The sequence below is a fragment of the Chiloscyllium plagiosum genome, chromosome 1 (assembly GCF_004010195.1).
Source record: "Chiloscyllium plagiosum isolate BGI_BamShark_2017 chromosome 1, ASM401019v2, whole genome shotgun sequence".
NCBI classification, from domain to species: domain Eukaryota; kingdom Metazoa; phylum Chordata; class Chondrichthyes; order Orectolobiformes; family Hemiscylliidae; genus Chiloscyllium; species Chiloscyllium plagiosum.
Genome location: NC_057710.1, coordinates 43,025,468 through 43,044,595, shown reverse-complemented (window position 1 = coordinate 43,044,595; position 19,128 = coordinate 43,025,468). Strand labels below are relative to the sequence as shown.

At 40.9% G+C, this 19,128-nt stretch overlaps 1 protein-coding gene across 1 annotated transcript in view; it reads left to right on the top strand.

Annotated features, from left to right (window-relative positions):
* LOC122542599 (A disintegrin and metalloproteinase with thrombospondin motifs 12-like) overlaps positions 1 to 19,128 on the top strand; it is a 565,140-nt gene that overhangs the window by 433,422 nt on the left and 112,590 nt on the right. Inside the window, exon 16 of the mRNA XM_043680588.1 lies at positions 6,814 to 6,955. Coding sequence (XP_043536523.1) covers positions 6,814 to 6,955 — 142 coding nt within the window. The remainder of the gene's footprint in view (positions 1 to 6,813; positions 6,956 to 19,128) is intronic.

The following is a 19,128-nucleotide window of genomic DNA, read 5'->3' as shown; positions in this document are numbered from 1 at the left end:
ATCACCTCATCACCCCAACTCATCCCACCGACAATTTAACGCACCCCCCCCCCCAACCCCATAACTCCCAAACTCTCCCTACTCCCTCCATCAACATGTTTTAGGAAAGCAAATCTTAGCAGGACTAATACACTTAATGGTAAGGTCCTAGAGAATGTTGCTGAACGAAGATACCTTGGAGTGCAGGTTCACTCCCTCCATGGCAAGTATTTTCTTTCTTAATTATGGAGATAACAGGCCAGTTAGAACTTGGGTGACCAAATATTTGTGCACTCAGAGGGTATCATATTTGTGGATTTCTCTACCAGAGAACACTGAATATGTTCAAGGAAATGATGTTAAATCTTCGATGTTAAAGGCATCTGTACGATATGGAGAGAAAGCAGGAATGTTGTGTTTGGAGAGAATCAGTCATGATCATGTTGAAGGGTGGAGCAGGCTCAAGAGCCAATGGCCTGTCTTGCTGCTAGTTTCTCTTTATCTATGTCAGCAAAACTGCACTACACACAGTACTCCATTTAATGGCATGACTCCATTTAATTGTAATGAGACATCTTTATTCTAAATTCTCTTGTAATAAATGTTAATATCATTTGCCTTCTCATTAGTTTTCTGTACCTGCATGTTAACTGCCACATAACCCACCTAACCTCATAGTATTCCAATGAAGCACAGTCATAGTGTTCCTCCCACTGAGCTAGAAAATCCAGGTTCAAGTCTCACCCACCTCATGGGTGTGTCATGGCATGTCCAAACGGATCGATTAAAATAAATACCCAACAAGTATCTGACCAGTCACCAGTCTACCACTGCCTGATCTACTTGAACAATCATAACTGCCCTACCTCTTGTCCAGGTAGTCTGGGTTCCAGTCTCACCATCTGTAAGTCCATCTGAATAGTCTATGGCAGACATTAAGAATGGTTGAGTTTCCTGATCAGACAGGACTGTGAGGTAGCTGCAACACATCAGCCTCCCTACATTACAAGATCCCACATTTATTCAGTGGCTCATTAAAAAGCTATTCACATGTCCCAGAACTTTTCAGTGTGCTCATGAATTAGTTTATCAGAATATGGAAGCCAATGATGTGAAAAGAGGTAATATCTTGGCTTAGTATTGCATCACACAATGAGATAATGGATGAATCTTGGATCCCTTTTAAATATTCAGCCTTGAGAACTTTATGGAACAATGTATAAATAGTTGACACTTTATCATCATAATTGGTATAACAGCCCTGAGATAACATGGCTAAGGTTGAAAACTCACCCTCGATGGAATAATAAGTATGCATGTACAGTCTTGCTACCAGCATCTAAGGATTTGATTACACAGGATCATCTTTGCTGTGGTTCTTTATGAACAGATTGTGATTTAATTAGTTTTACTGAATTAATAAGTTATCTATTACTCAGCATGAATTTATATTTTCATATCAACATATTGTAAAATGATTCTGCAATTCAGATTGAAATAAGAAGCAGAATTAGATTTAATGCCAAGTGGGTCGAGAGCCAGATGGAAAGTAAAATTCAGTAGGTGCTATATGCTCACTGCCTACCAACCTACTCCCTGTTCCTACTAAAAACTAAAACTGTGGCAGATGCACATGCACTAATTGATATCTCAAATGGCCAATTAATGCTCACATGGGGGTGTTATGTAGCTGACCCTGGGATTTAACTAAGTATTGAGGAGTTGATTGGTCCTGATAGAGAAGGTTGGGGCCAGCTTGATAAAACTGAAGAGAGATTAGACAAACTTGCATTGTTTCACTTGAATGTGAAACCCTGAGGGGTGGCCTGATAGAAGTTTACAAAATAATGAGACTCATGGATACGATGGATAGTCAGAGCCTTTTTCCCAGGGTAGAAATGTCAATTACTAGGGGGCATAGGATTAAGGTAAATGAGGCAGATGTGAGAGATGTAAGAGTCTAGATTTTTACACACATTGTGGTACTTGCCTGGAATGTGTTGCCGGAGGAGGTGGTGGAGACGGATACAATAGCAACATTTAAGAGGCATTTTGACAGATACATGAATAGGCAGGGAATAGAGGAATATGGACCACACAGAGGCACAGGGTTTTTTTTATTTTAGAATGATGTCATGTGTTGGCACAGGCTTGGTGGGCCAAAGGGCCTATTCCTGTTCTGTACTGTACTTTGTTCTTTGTTTAAGAGGCATCTTGATAGATACATGAATAGGCTTGGGGAGCTGATGGTCTAATGGTATTATTGCTGGACTGTTAATCCAGAAACTTAGCTCATAAGTTATAGCTGTTATAGTTGGGAAAGCTATAGCTCAAGTTCGTTAGATGGGTCAGTGTTTGTTCAATGTGTGCAGGAGAGTTTCCTGAGGGTATCAAGGTTCAAATGCTGCCACTGCAGATGATGGAATTCGAATTCAATAATACAAATCTGCAATTTAGGGTCGAATGATGACCATTGCTGATTGTTGGAAAAACCCATCTGGCTCCCTAATGTCCTTTAGGGAAGGAAACTGCCAACCTTACCTAGTGTGGTCTACATGTGTGTCCAGACCCACAGCAATGTGGTTGACTCATTTGCTGACTGGGTAATTCAGGATGGGTAATAAATGATGGCCCAGCCAGCAATGCCCACATTCCATGAATGAGTACAAAGAAAGAATGGAGAGATACAGACCGCATAGAGACAACAGGATTTTAGTTTCGAAAGGCATCATGTGTCAGCAGAGGCTTGGTGGTCCAAAGGGCACAATCCTGTGCTGTACTATTATTTACTCCTCATAAAATATGAACTTCGCTCTAAGATGGAAAGTTCCACTTCTGAATGCTGTTACAATTGTGGTAATTCTCAAGGAAACTTGAGGTGGGCAAAAATACAGTCCTGCCAACGTCACTGCATTCCAAGAAAAACTAATACAGGAAGATTTATAAAATAGATGTTCAAAAGAAAAAGGTACATGTGGAATCTTGCTTTCAATTTAGTTGTGAATATGTAGGAAAAGGGAGTCAGACTTAAGACAGTAAACAACTTCTGGAGTATTCCAGAAGCACAAAGAGAGAAAAAATAAGCTTTTTGTACAATTAATTATAATTAAATTGAAAAAAAATCTTTGAACATAATTAATATAATAGCACAGTTTAAATGTTTACAATAGCAATATTCTGGTGAATGCTCAAATTAAAAATTAGGGTCTGATTAAAAGGTCTTTATGTTGTCCTGTTTTCAATTTAAGGATATGTGATAGGATTGTGAATAAAAGGATCCCCTGTTGGAGAAAAATCTATCCCTTAATAGCCTCATGATAATGACAGGAGTGACAATGTCTTGTTGAGATAGATAGGAATCTCACCTGTCTGCTCTGGGTAAGCTCTGCTAAACTTCTGTGACTGTAAGGTAAGGTGTAAAACCATGAGCAAAGTCTCCCACTGCTGGCTACTGGAAGTCTATCTGTGGATGGAAAACAATTGCAGACTAAGCCACACTGACAAGATAACTGATTAACTCACTCTGCATGCTCCCACATAAAGGATAGCCACAGACACTGCAGAGCAGTCACCACATCTAAACCGCAGTGTGGGTCATGGTTATCAAACAAAAAGAAGCAAATAATGAAATTCAGTGCAAAGCTTAAAAAGGAAACACAATCAGAATTTAGATTTGATTTTGCATTACATTCAACATTTGCATGTATGAAGAAATAACTGGGAAAGGTCATTTATCCCTCTAGCCTGCTCCATTATTTACTATGATCATGGCTAATGTGATTTCGTTCTGTGTCGTATGATTATGGCTTTGAATCCACATTCCTACTTATCCCAGACAGCTTTCACCATGTTTGTGAGCCAGGAACCTATCCACATCTACGTCAAAGGAATGCAATGATCTCCCCTCCACCACTCTATTGGGAAGAGAGTCCGAAAGATTCATAGCTCTCTGCAAGAAACCAATTCCTCCTCCTGTCTGCCCTAAAATAGAGACTCCTTGTATTTTTATACTGTCTCTCTCTGGTTCTAGTCTTTTCCACAAGAGAAAACATCTTTTAGCATCCATTCTGTCAATTCCCTTTCGTACCTTGCAATGATTCAGTAAGATCACCTCTTGTCATTCTAAACTGGAAAAGATACAAACCTTGTCTATTTCATCTTTCCTCATAAGATAACATCCCCCATTCAAATTAGCCATTGTTATAAAACGGAGGTTGACCCCTCTCTGAGAACTAAAACCAAAAACACCCAAAGAGGAGTGCCTCTTCCTATAATCTATAAAAGGATTGTGAAACGTGGTGTAAGGTGCTTCTCAGCAACTTCCAGTGGTGAAATAAAATAAATCCCAGCACTTACTTTAAAATTAACAAGTAACAATTTATTTATCTAACTCTAACAGTGAACAAATTAACTAAACGAGTAACAAACAAATAATTCCCTTCTAACCACTAACTATTAGCGAATAAAACAAAATTCTAATGTAATGCTGTTCCAATAAATATAGGTCGCTTTCATATAACAAAATAGAATTTAGTCTGTATCAGGGCAGCATGGTGGCTCAGTGGTTAGCACTGCTGCCTCACACCACCAGGGCCCCAGGTTTGATTCTAGCATAGGGCAACTGTCTGTGTGGAGTTTGCACATTCTTCCTATGTCTGCGTGGGTTTCCTCCCACAGGCCAGATGAATTGGCCAAGCTAAATTGCCCATAGTGTTAGGTGCATTAAGTCAGAGGGAAATGGGTCTGGGTGGGTTATTCTTTGGAGGGTCGGTGTGGACTTGTTGGGCCGAAGAGCCTGTTTCCACACTTTAGGGAATCTAATCTAAAAATTGCAGTCATGTTATATGTTTCCAGAATGTTCTGTGCCTCTTCTGTCAGGAAGGTTCTCTCTCTGTAGGTTCTTCTATCAGGAATGGTTTTTCTGTAGATTCTTCTCTCAGGAATTTAGGTGGTGTGCCACGGTATCATGATAAATAGATGGTGCTTTCTTTATGAGCTGATAGCTGTCATCTCTCAGATGACAGGTAGCCTGGGACTTTTTCCAACTGTCCTCTTCTTTTATACCCCTGTTGACCTAATATTATCTTTACAATTGGATTGGTCCTCTGTTGTCAAAACCATCAGATTTAAATTTGATAAGTTTTTGGGACCTAAGCACCTGGTTCAAGGTGATAGGTTGGAGAGGAGGGTGGAGCGGATAGATAGGAAAGATGATGGACAGGTCAAGAGGATGGTGCTAAGTTGGAAGCTTGTGACTGGGATAAGGTAGGGGGAGAGGAAATGAGGAAACTTGTGAAATCCACATTAATCCCATGTGGTTGCAGGGTCCCAAGGTGGAAGATGAGGCGTTCTTCCTCCAGGCGTCAAGTGGTTCGGGATTGGTGATGGACAAGGCCCAGGACCTGCATGTCCTTTGTGTAATGGGAGGGGGAGTTGAAGTGTTCCGCCATGGGTCGGTGGTTGGTGCGGGTGTCCCAGAGATGTTCTCTGAAATGATCCCCAAGTTGGCGTCTTATCTCCCTGATGTAGAGGAGACCACATCGGTGCAACGGATACAGTAGATGACATTTGTGGAGGTACAGGTAAATTTCTGTCAGATGTGGAAGGATCCTTTCGGACCTTGGACGGAGGTGAGGGGGCAGATGTGGGAGCAGGTTTTGCACTTGCTGCGGTGGCAGAGGAAGGTTTCCTTGCAAGGATGATTACCTTGAAGAGGTTCTCCTCCTCTTATTACATGGCCTCATTTCGCCCACCCCCATCTTATCCCAGTCTGCTCTACCCTCTTCTCTGACCTATCACCTTCTCCCCCACCTTCATCTACCTATTGCATTCTCAGCTACCCTCCCCCAGCCCCATTCCCCTACTATTTATACCTCAGTTCCCCGCCCCCAGCCTACAAGCCTCATTCCTGATGAAGTGCCTATGCCCGAAACGTCGATTCTCCTGCTTCTCGGATGCTGCCTGACCTGCTGTGCTTTTCCAGTAACACACTGTCAACTCTGATCTCCAGCATCTGCAGTAGTCACTCTCTCCTAATTAATATGTTTACAACCTTACATAAATAAGGAGAGTAAAAACTAAAAGCAACACTCCAAATGCGGCCTTACCAAACTGTATACAACTGTACCAAAACATTCACTTTACCTATCTATATTTTTTAAATCCAATCTTGGGATGTAGGCATTGCTGACTGACATTTATTCTGCTTGACTGCCACACAACATGCTTTCTTATACTTATCATTGTACCAGCAGCAATTTTGCAACCATTCATTTGGTTATCCAAATCATTGATCTCTGTGGCTCACTACTTGTTACACTCTGTCAGCCTGATAATGATTCATTCATGCCCAGTCTCTCCATCTAAATCTCTAACCATGCCAATATGTTCCCCTTTCACCATGAACTCCTATTTTGCAAGGTAATCTTTGAAGAGGTACCTTGCCAAATGCTTTCTGGAAATCAAAGTACAGTACATCCACTTCATTGCTTGTTATTTCTTCAAGGAACTGTTCATAAATCAGTCCAACATGATTTCTCTTTCACAACAATACTCTCTCTTGTTCACTGATTTCATGAAGATTTTCCAAGTGCCCTGCTAGACCCTACTTAATGATTGATTCCAGTGCTTTCCCTTGATGGAAGTTTGATGAAATTTGAATCCAAAGAAGATATTTAGCTGAATTTTCTAAATCAAATGAACCTCAGTAATCGTGAATCAAGCCAATCCAGTTCAAGTGCAATTCTGTTGCATATTAAATATCTCTAGATTTTGCAACTGGAGTGATTGGCTTCTGTCTGAAATTCATTTAACGATGAAACTCTTAACTTACAGCTACTGTTCCAAGAAAAGAACCCTGGTGTTCGTTATGAATATACTATCAAGAAAGACACAGAGGAAGAGAACACAATAGGACAACCAGAATTCTTTTGGAAATTTGGAGCTTGGACTGATTGCAGTGCTCCATGTGGAACAGGTGAAGTATCTACAACTAGTTTCCTGATAGGTTGCCTTAAGCTTGTCACAGAATTGATCTTCAACACATTCTTATTCTTGCGAATCTGTTTCCCTCATGAGTCTTTGTTTAAGAATTATATGTACCCCATGTTATCTCTTGTTTCAAACTTGAATCTCCACACCAGAGAGCAGAATCTTCCCATGAGGGAAAATGTTGGTTTTGTTTCTGAGTTCCAAATGTTGACTGTCACCCCTACCCCACTCTCCCAAGTTGAAATGATCATTCACTGTGATTCTCACAAGCCAGAAGATGGGCTTTTCTATCAGATTTAAGGAGAGTACACAGGCTGTCAAAGCAAGAGGGTCAATTAGAAATGTCCCAAGCTCAAAGGATCAGCAAGACATCATGGAAGGTAAGTAAGAAAAAGATTTCTTCAACATGGACATGCCCTCTCTTTCCAAAGACAGAAATTTGGAAATGGCACTTGCACACAGAATACCATTGTCTAGTCTCAGTCACATTCTGTAAACCTGCAAAATGACGTCCCAACTCCTCTACTCAGTGCACTGACCAATGAAGGCAAGCATATCAAATGCCTTCTTCACCACCCTGTCTACCTGCAACTCCACTTTCAAGGAACCAGGTCTCTTTGTTTGCCAACACTACCCCGGGCCCTACCATTAACTGTATAGGTCCTGCCCTGGTTTGCCTTACCAAAATGTGGATACGTGGGGGGAGATAAGTGCAGTCTATTTTCCTATGGATCACCAGAAAGAGCCAACCTGATAAGACTGTGGTGTACAAAGATAAGTGCACATGTTACCAGTGAAGTGGGATGGCTGGCATTGCAGAAAGAAACTCAGTGATCTTCTGTGTTTTTCAAAGCTAAGTGTCACTGGCTTCTGTCTGCTTACCTGCAATCCAGAGGCACCCCCCCCGACTGCCACTGCACACCATCTCACCAAGGCTCAGTTACTACAACTGTCAGTATAGCATGTAAGAGGTTGATCTAAAAGCAAAACAAAAGGCACTGCAAACCCAGCTAACTCATTCTGCAAGCGGATTCCAACCGGGCTATCTCAGGCTGGCACTGTGCTCTGTCATGTTGTCTGGAATAGGTCTTCTGATCAATGCGTTAATCATCAATTTCAGATTGTCAATCTGGTCTCCTTGTTATATAAAGGATGCTGTGAAGCTTTAAACGGTTCAGAAAAGATTTACAAGAATGTTGCCAGGGTTGAAGATTTTGAACTATTGGAAGAGGCTGAACAGGCTGGGGCTGTTTTCCCTGGAGTGTTGAAGGCTGAGGGGTGATCTTAGAGGTTTATAAAATCATGAGGGGCCTGGATAGAGTGAATAGGCAATGCCTTTCCCCTGGGTTTGGGGAGTCCTAAACTCGAGGGCATAGGTTTAAGGTAAGAGGTGAAAGATTTAAAAGGGATCTAAAGGGCAACTTTTTCATGCAGAGGGTGGTGCATGTATGAAATGAGCTGCCAAAGGAAGTGGTGGAGGCTGGTGCAATTGCAACATTTAAAAGGCATCTGGATGGGCAGATGAATAGGAATGGTTTAGAGCGGTATGGGCCATATGCTGGCAAATGGGACTAGATTAACTTAGGATATCTGATCGGCATGGACAAGTTGGCCCAAAGGGTCTGTTTCTGTGCTGTTCACCTTTAAGACTCTATGACTCTAAATCTTGTCTGCATCCAGGGTATCCCATGCACCCTGAGTTTGTCAGCTCAAGTTGTCCAATGTACTCAATGTCAGACACAGGAGATCCTTTCAGGGTTATACTGCAATGATTCACCAGAGCAGTGCATGCATCAAAGCACCATCTTAAGGAGGTATATAGTCTATTCAATATGGCCCTGGAAGGAGCATGAGCAATACTGTATCTTCATTCTGTGTCACTCCAAGGCTGTCGTAAAGGTGCAGCACAGTTTTAAAAGGGTACATCTTACCTTCCACAGCTATCCCTGTATGGGCTAAGAACCTTGAAAGGACATGGGAACATCAGGGTTTGCTAATATGTAAGATTTGTGGCAGTTCCTAGGCTATCTGACACACCCCTTTGGAATTTGACACCAGAGTGTTATGGACCAGACTAGGCCAGACCCCCTCAAATTAATTTGAGAAGGTAGCCTAGACCCTAACTTTTTCTTATTTTAAAGGTAAATGTAAAGTGGGTGTTCCAGTGGGTGATGCAACAGGTCAAACTACTCGACGTTAAGCGAAACACAATTTATTTAAACACTATAGTTAAAATACAAACAAAAGGAAGTAGAATTTGGAATAACTTGCTAGTGGAAAACTTAATGGAATAATGGATGCAGTACCATTACTAATTAACGGATACAATATAGGCAAATGTGAGGACTGCAGATGCTGGAAACCAGAGTCTAGATTGGAGTGGTGCTGGAAAAGCACAGCAGGTCAGGCAGCATCTGAGGAGCAGGAAAATCGACATTTCAGGCAAAAGCCCTTCATCAGGAATAGAGGCAGGGTGCCTGCAGAGTGGAGAGATAAATGAGAGGGGGGTGGGGTTGGGGAGAAAGTAGCATAGAGTACAATAGGTGAATGGGGGTGGGGATGAAGGTGATAGGTCAGAGAGGAGGGTAGGGGAAGGTAGCAAAGAGTACAATAGGCGAATGGGGGTGGGGATGGAGGTGATAGGTCAGAAAAGAGGGTGGAGTGGATAGGTGGGAAGGGAGATTGGCAGGTAGGACAAGTCATGGAGACAGTGCTGAGCTGATACAATATAGTAACATCCCATAAACACAGCCCTTGGCAAAAAGGTAAATTCAGACACAGATAGTTTCCCAAGGGAACAACATCAAGAGAGATTTCAGAGAAAGTCACAGTTCAGAATTATTTACTGAAGCTTGCAAACTTTCTGGGGCCCAAAACAGTTTCTCCCTGCTACAGCTAAAAAAATATAGAAAATCTGATCTGGTTACTCCTCTTCCATTGTTGTAACTGCTTTAAAAATACTGAAAGGTCTCTTAAACTATTGCATTAGGCTAGCTCCCATAGTCACTTTACCACCTCTGCCTTTACAACCCCTCTTCAAAAAAAACCCAGGACAAAATAACTTTATTAAAGTGACAGCATCATCACAAGTGGTCACAGATAAGTTGGATATTGATGGAGTAGAAGCTTTTCCTGTTGATGTAGCTTGCAGGTTGTTGCTAAAGTGCTCTCAAACACACTTGGAGGAAGATAGCAATGGGGGAGAATCCTATTATCCAAGCTGCTTGATTTTCCTGATCCTGGGGGTATATACTTTCATGTGGAAAAATGTCATCAGTAATATCCCAGATTTGTAGTAAGGATTGTGAGATGCCACACATACCCCCGTTACTCTTTGAAACGAGCCACTGGTGACATAAAGATTCAGGGCAGCTGTGACCTGGATGGGCCGTGCATGGAATGTACCCACGTCCTTTGGAGGGCAAATCCTTCTCCAGCAGATGCCACTGTTCAGTATGATGGACTGGGAAACCCTTAATCAGCAAATGTGCTATCTTTCAGACAGTTGAAGAAAATTACAATGATGCCCTATAAAGGCAAGGTCTCAAATGAACTCAAGAAATAAGAGCAGATGTAATCTGTTGCAGGTATAGGCTATTCAGCTCCTCAAGTCTACCCCACCATTCCATAAGATCATGATTAATCTGCTTTAGGCCTCAACTCATTTTATATGCCAGCTCCTCATGGCCCTCATCTTCTTGGTACTGCAAAAGTCTATGCAAGTAACTTCCACGGTCTCTGAGGTAGAAAATTCCAGACATTCTTCACTGTCTGAGTGAAGAAATTCCTTTGCATCTCTTTTTTAATGAGGTCCTCTTAATCTGTAACTACATCTCCTCATTCGACATTCCCCTGTTAATGGAACAATCCACCCAGTTAACCTCCCATGAGACCTTGTGCATTTTAATAAGATCACCCTTCATTCTTCTAGATTGAGGCAAGGAGTCTTCCCATGGAGGTCATTGCCATGCTTTGAGAAGGTGCTCTGAGGTGTGCAGTCTTTTGCAATTATGCATTCCACAACCAAGGATTTCACCCTACTTTGGAAGTATAATTCTTCTAGTAAGCCACCATGATAGTCCCTTAATGCCATCCCAAAGAAAAAGCTGCTTTCCACATTACAGACCATCTCCATGCATACCGACAGTTCAGCGAGCAAATGTGATAACTGCAAAATGCTTGCTATGGAATGAGTTTATGAAATGGAACTTCGCGTTCAACTTTTAAGTGCCCCATTCCCATTGCAGTTGCTTTGTTGACATGACAAGGAGGCGATTAGTGTGCAGAATGTGATGTTGGCTGGATAGCTGGTTTGCAATGCAAAGTAATGCCAAAAGCATGGGTTCACTTTATGCACCAGCTGTGGTTACATGAAGGCCTCTCCTTCTCAGCTTCTGCCTTTGTCTGAAGTATGGTGACTCATCAGCAGGTTGGACTATGCCAACTTTATCTGATAGTATTTAAATGCAAGAAAGAATTTGCTTAATTATCATGCCTATAGATTTAACTTGATTGTAGCTTCCAATTCCCAGTGTTGAGAGTTTGGTAATCTTTTCCATAGTCACTTAATTGAGCTTAGATTTTCTCAACTTCATATAAACCCTTCAGGATTCTGATCAAACACTTCTGGTTGGAAGCTTTCAAAACTAAGAATCTTATTCTGATGTAACCTATTTCCTAACAGTTCTCAACTATCTCCTAACTTCAGGAGAAACTGTTTCATACATCTAACTTCGACCAAGTCCTGTGTAAGCTAAGAAAAAAACACTTGTATAAGGTTTGGAATTTGACCCTAATCAAAAGAAAAGTTCCTGATCCTTCTAAACAGAAAACTAATTCATGGTCCTTCTAAACAGAAAACTAATTCTGTCCACTTGTAAAATATCTCCCAATGCAAAAGAAGGTTTCTCCTTGACCAGCTGCAGAGTTGTACCAGTTCTGTGCTCAACATATTGTGCTCCTAAATTAACCTCAAGAGAGTGCCCACAGAGGTGAAAGTGTTTGAGCTGGAGGAGGGTGCTGTTGGAAGTCTGCCAGTGGATCTGTTGAGGTTTTGGTGATTGCCCCTCATAGATAGTGGTGGTGCTGATGGTCTCTGTCACTGACCTCTTTGTGGAGGTTCACTGGGTTCTGCTAGTGCCTGTGTAAGAGAGTGGAAATTAGCCACAGAAGATTAATAAAAGCTGGTGCAGATTAAGAATGAGTTGGCGCTAGTGGTAGTGAGAAAACAGCACAGCAAAATGAAGCTTACTGAGTTGCACATTGTGGTCTCTGTATCCCCACATGAAGGCCAACTCCCCCATCAGATTTTCCTGAATCAAGACAAAGTGAGGGGCTGAGTATAGTACAGTTGGATGCAAGAACAGTTAGTATTAATGCAGGAATAAAAGAGGTGGTGAACTCTGAGTGAGTTGGAAGCACTGAGGGCACAAAGCATGGAGGATGACAGCCGTTTGGGAGAATCAGGTGGCTGAAAGCCATTGAGTGGACATAAACTAAAAATGATACCTCCAAAGCACACCACTCTCTCAGTACAACACTAATGTGCTTAGATTGGCAGCACAGTGCCTCAGTGGTTAGCGCTGCTGCCTCACAGCACCAGAAACTCGGGTTTGATTCTGTCTTGAGCGATTGTCTGCACGTACTCCCTGTGTCTGTTTGGGTTTCCTCCAGATGTTCTGGATTCTCCCACAGTCCAAAGCTGTGCAGGTTAGGTGGATTGGCCATGCTAAATCACCCACAGTGGCCATGCATGCACAGGCTGTGTGGATTAATGATGGGAAATACAGAGTTACAGGGACAGGGTAGGGCGTTGAATTTGAGTGGTGTGTTGTTTAGAGGGTAAGTGTGGACTTTATGGGCTGAATGGTCTCCTTCTACACTGTCAGGATTCTATGATTCTCAATGTTAACATGAGGCTACCATCGCTTCAAGATATGAATGCTACAATTGAATCAAATCTGTGTGATTTATTTCACATCACAAATTGCAGACTTAACAGGTACTTCAAATACTTATAATAAGAAAAACGCAAGCCATGTAGCAAATTTAATGCATAAAAGATAGATAAAAAGACAGATAGATATTATCCATATTAGGCTTCAGCTATTTTTCATAGAAGAAAGCTTTCCAAGTTGTGGTCTTGTGATTTATAGCATCTTCAGCTTCAGATTGATTATTATCACTGTAACCACTTGACCTAGTTTATTTTATTCACCACTTATCCTTCAAGTCAGAGATATGGTCTTTCCAAAACTGATATATGATTTGTAAACAATTTCTGATATGTTTGTCATATTCAGTTTTGCTATTAAAGCAAAGAACAAGGAACAGTACAACACAGGATCAGGCCTTTCGGTCCAGCAAGCCAGCAGCGACACATTGCCTTTCAAAACGTAATCCTTTGCCTCCACGTAGTCTGTATCTCTCTCTTCCCTGCCAATTCATGTATCTATCAGGCTGCATCTTAAATGTTGCTGTTGGATCCACCACTACCACCTCCTCTGGCAGCACCTTCCAAGCACTTTACCACCCTTTGTATAAAATAACCTATGTCACAAATCTCCTTTAAACTTATCTGCTTTTACCCTCGGCCGATGTCCCCTAGTAAATCACATTTCTACCCTGGGAAAAAGAATCCGACTAACCATGCCTCTCATAATTTTGTAATGACTAACAGGTTGATGTTCAAGCGAAAAGAGTTTGTCCGATCTCTCCTCAGTGTTAGTTTGAAACCATTTAGATTGGAAAAGATATTCAGCTTTATTGCATGTTCTGGATGTCTGTGCTGCCTGTAACATTTATAGAGTGTTAATGTCTTGAGATTTCAGGACAAGCATCTTGGCTTCACTTCCCTTCCCATGGCCCTGGTTTAATCTATTGCCTTATTTAGTATGATGCCTTGTAATTATTGGCAGTAGTCAACAGTTTCCACAGGAACTTTAAACATGGCGTTTAGTTATCTCATTAAACAAATTTGGACTTGGCATTCTCTATTTATTGAGAAATAGATTTACTGAATGTACCAATTATCAAATTTGAATTATTGCATTCATAAATTCATGTCAGATTGTACATGTATAATACCAGAGCCATAATACAGTGACCTTCTTGACTCACTTTTAAACCTGAAAGTAGAAAATGTGTAAAGAAAATGCTCTATCAACGAACTATCCTCCAAAGATTTGTCATAAAATCATTACGGCAAATACAGGAGGCAATTCAGACCATTGAACCAGTGCTGGCTCTCTTTAGAGTAATCCATTTCAGTCCCATTCCACCCTTCTGTCCCCAGGAACCTGTAGGTTTATTCTCCTCAATTGCCTGTCCAATTTCCTTCTGAAATCAATTATCATGTCAGCGGACTCCAAAACAATGGAATGGTTTTCCCAGCTAGTACCATCCAACACACTCATTTCCTTCTTTCTTTTTCATGGTCCTATATACTGCTGCCCTTCCCACTCCTAAATTAGCTCCAGTACTTTTTTTGTCTGAACAGTTCCAGAGCAAGTCAAAGACCCAGATCAAATATATTCTTTTTCTTTTTGTTTAATTCTAGCAGTTTCTGATACACGACATGTTTTGCAGTTTGTGGCCTCAAAAGGCATATAAAAGCGAGTCAGAGAAGTCACATCAATTTTTTTGGCTCACAACTCAACAAAGAAAACAAGCATTCATTGTAAGATCTGACAAAAATGAAATACTTTGAAGCTTTCAGCAAGCTCTGATTTGATTATAAGGTTTGATTTTTCTGAACACAGTTTTATGACAGTGTAACTCATTCATACTTGTTTGATGTACACATGCCAATGAGCGTGCTTTTATGTTGACAAGAAATTTGTCAAACCCTGAGCATCAGCCAAAACAAAAGAGCAACTCCATTCAATAATGATACGACTAATTAAAACATTTGTAAATTAGAATAAAAACAGAAGGTATTGAAAATATTTTTGAAGAGAAACAGATTAAAGGGTTCTTGTTTTGGGGTTGGGACCTCAATGTCAGAGTCAGTAACAGGTAGTTATTATCTGATAATTAGACTGATTAGACTAGATTAGATTAGACTATTTACAGTGTGGAAACAGGCCCTTCGGCCCAACAAGTCCACACTGACCCGCCGAAGCGCAACCCACCCATACCCCTACATTTACCCCTTTAACCTAACACTACGGGTAATTTAGCATGGCCAATTCACCTGACCCGCACATCTTTGTGACTGTGGGAGGAAACCGGAGCACCCGGAGGAAACCCACGCAGACACGGGGAGAACGTGCAAACTCCACACAGTCAGTCGCCTGAGTCGGGAATTGAACCCGGGTCTCTGGCGCTGTGAGGCAGCAGTGCTAACCACTGTGCCACCGTGCCGCCCACTAAATCTGCCAGGAATGGCTGAGATCACATGGAACCAGGGAACAAGGGGTATGTTAATAAAGGATCATTGAGTGAGAGCTTGTTTGAGTGTTAACTAGAGTGTGGAACAAATAATCAGCATGTTGGAATGTTGTAAAGTGTGAGTTGGAATAGACTCTGACTAGAAAGGTATGTGCCTAGACTCTGTCTAACCAACATTTATCCTCTGGGGTCAATCAGTGGTAGTCGAGGATAGTTAACTGTTCGAAGTGGTTGAAAACTACACATTATTCTTACAAAAGAATGATTTGGAAAAGGCTTCAGAGAGCTGGTTGAACCAAAATCTGAAGTGTGAGGGTATGATCATCTAGGCTTGTTTTCAGAATGTGAATCTAATAAGCAGTGAAAGGAAGTAACCATCCAACATTACTTCTTTATTTAAGGAAAACAAAGCATAAAAAGTAGGAGAAGAAGCAATGTGAACCAGAGACTGATGATTTGGACATAGATGAAGGTTTAAAAAAATTTTTAATTTTAAAAAAATTTTTTTTTCAGAAAGGTGACCTAGAAAGATGAGGTGGATCTTACTGAACCTTCCATAATGCTGAAAGAGTTGACATGGGGAAGATGTTACCACTAACAGGGCACAGACTCAGAGTAAAGGGGCAACCTTTTAGATGAGGTGGAATTTCTTCAGCCAGAGGGCATTTAATCTGTGAAGCTCATTGCCACAGAATGATGTGGAGACCAAGTCATTGAGTGTATTTAAGACAGAGATCGATAGGTTCCTGATTAGTAACAGGATTAACAGTTACGGGAAGAAGACTGGAGAATGAGGTTTAGAAACATGTCAACCATGACCAAATAGTAGAGTAGATATAAAAACAGAGGTTGCTGGAAAAACCTCAGCAGAACTGTACTGCGGAAGGGTCACCAGACCTGAAATGTTAACACTGGTTTGTCTTCACAGATGCTGCCAGACCTGCTGAGTTTTTCCAGCAATTTCTGTTTTATTTCAGATTTACAACATCTGTAGTTCTTTCAATTTTATTTAGCAGGGCGGACATGATGAGGCAAATGGCTTAATTCTACTGCTGCACCTTACAGTCTTAGGGATTTAGTCTCTGCTGATGTGGCATGGTGAGATTTTGGCAAATTCAGAAAGAATGAAGGTATTTCCATAGAAGAGTACATAATGAAATTCAGTGGATTGTATGCAAGTTTGAAGAAGTTCTATTTGGAAGTTCCCCAATCTGTGCTGGCATCTTGGCTGTCAGACTGTGCCAAAGTAGACTTCTAGTTTTGACAGAAGTCAAATTTACAGTGAATATATACTGTGAGAACAAATATTGGAAGCAGAGAAAAAAGTCCTTTATACACTTAATGGTAAGGTCCTCGGGAGTGTTGCTGAACAAAAAGACCTTGGAGTGCAGGTTCATTGCTCCTTGAAAGTGGAGTTGCAGGTAGATAGGCTAGTGAAGAAGGCGTTTGGTATGCTTTCCTTTATTGGTCAGAGTATTGAGTACAGGAGTTGGGAGGTCATGTTGCGGCTGTACATTTACAAGGATGTTGCCAGGGTTGGAGGATTTGAGCTATAGGGAGAGGCTGAACAGGCTGGGGCGTGGAAAGCTGAGGGATGACCTTATAGAGGTTTACAAGCTTATGATGGGCATGGATAGGATAAATAGACAAAGTCTTTTTCCTGGGGTCGGGGAGTCCAGAACTAGAGGCATAGGTTTAGAGTGAGAGGGGAAAGATATAAAAGAGACCTAAGGGACAACTTTTTCACACAGAGGGTGGTACGTGTATGGAATGACCTGCCAGAGGAAGTGGTGGAGGCTGGTACAATTGCAACATTTAAGAGGTATTTGGATGGGTACATGAATAGGAAAGGTTTGGAGGGATATGGGCCGGGTGCTGGCAGGTAGGACTAGATTGGGTTGGGATATCTGGTCGGCGTGGACAGGTTGGACTGAACGGACTGTTTCCATGCTGTACATCTCTATGACTCTAAAAGTGTATCCCTTTCTGTATTGTTCTTTGCACAAATGATGCAATCAGCTATGCAAACAAAAAAAGGGGGACAATTTTTAATGGGTTAATGGGACCACTTAGAAACAGGAGACAGGCAAAAGTACAAAAGAAGAAATTTAAGTAAGAGAAATAAGAACAGAATTGCCTTTGACAAGTATGAGATGTGAAAAAAAATTGGGACTTAAAATAAAAGAATGACTGCACCCTGTAGTCAGTCTATATTTCCAGTACGATTCAAAGTAATGTGGAGCTTGGAATATCCCAAACAATAAAATAGCCAATTCAAAACTACCAGATGTCTCTGAGTAATAAAGATTGGAATAAAGTAAATTTAGAACATAGAACATAGAACAGTACAGCACAGAACAGGCCCTTCAGCCCACGATGTTGTGCCGACCACTGATCCTCATGTATGCACCCTCAAATTTCTGTGACCATCTGCATGTCCAGCAGTCTCTTAAATGTCCCCAATGACCTTGCTTCCACAATTGCTGCTGGCAACGCATTCCATGCTCTCACAACTCTCTGTGTAAAGAACCCGCCTCTGACATCCCCTCTATACCTTCCGCCAAACAGCTTAAAACTATGACCCCTCATGTTAGCCATTTCTGCCCTGAGAATTTGTGAGTTTCCACCTATTTCCTATGATGTTAACACACTAAAACTTTTAAAGAGAGCAAACTTTATTTGTAAAAGAGCAGGAATCAATTATTTCATTAGCATGAAGTAGTATCTAGTGATATACCACTGTCATTAAATAGGCCATTGATGACAAAGCTATTGTGTTTGGAAAGTCTGTGACTTTGTACATCACAGTCGAGCCACTATTATATGGAACATAACCTTTCCACTGAAATCAAACAATGATATTGGTATCAGGGCAGAAATTTCCAAGTCAAAAAGTTAATAATGTTAAAACAACCTCAGCAGTTCAACCAGCCCTTTTCCAAAAGGTTAGGTATATTTTTAAAGAATGTGGGAGAAAGGAATACAATAGGCTTATAGAAAAAAAATACATGTTAGATGTAAGATTAAAATACATGCTAGATTTAAGATTGTGAAAACAATATTGGAAGGATGCAGCCTATAGCGAATCTGTCTTTAGTGTGTGATTTCACCAAACTAGTGGTAGTGGATTTAAAAGTGTGGGTAAAGAAAAATATAATTTTACATTTTATAATTTTGGAAAACAGATATGGTCAGTATGAATAATACATAGGGAAAGGTTAAAAAAACTTTGGATAAGATAATGGAAAAAATAGCTGAGGTCTGAATTTGGACAACTGACAAAATTTCTCATTAATAATGGAGGGGTCTGGCTAATTATGAATGTAAAGATGTGTACACAAATATGCAGGTAATAGTTATAAATACAGCAGTCCAAAAGCTCTTTTAGCATCAGGTTACATGTAAGGAATCACACAATAATAACCAAAATTGTTCATAAATATTGCAGATCAGCCAAACTGTAAGTTATTACTGCAGATGGCTGAAGGATATAATATGTAATAGTTTTTGATACAAATCATAAACTTCTGTCAATGAGCTCCTAGGTTGGAAAGGGACTGCAATTAGCTATTTTTTTTATACATTTGAATGTATTTCACACTGACAGAAAGGCTTTCGTTAAAAGCCAAAATCTCAGAAAGAATTTGGAGAGCCTTACGATAGAACGTAAGGCCATTGGAAGCCAGTTTCAATCAGGGAAACATGGTTTATTATAAAAGAGAAAAGCTCAAAGTGTGGAGACGCCCAGGAATGGTGACTCGTAAAGAT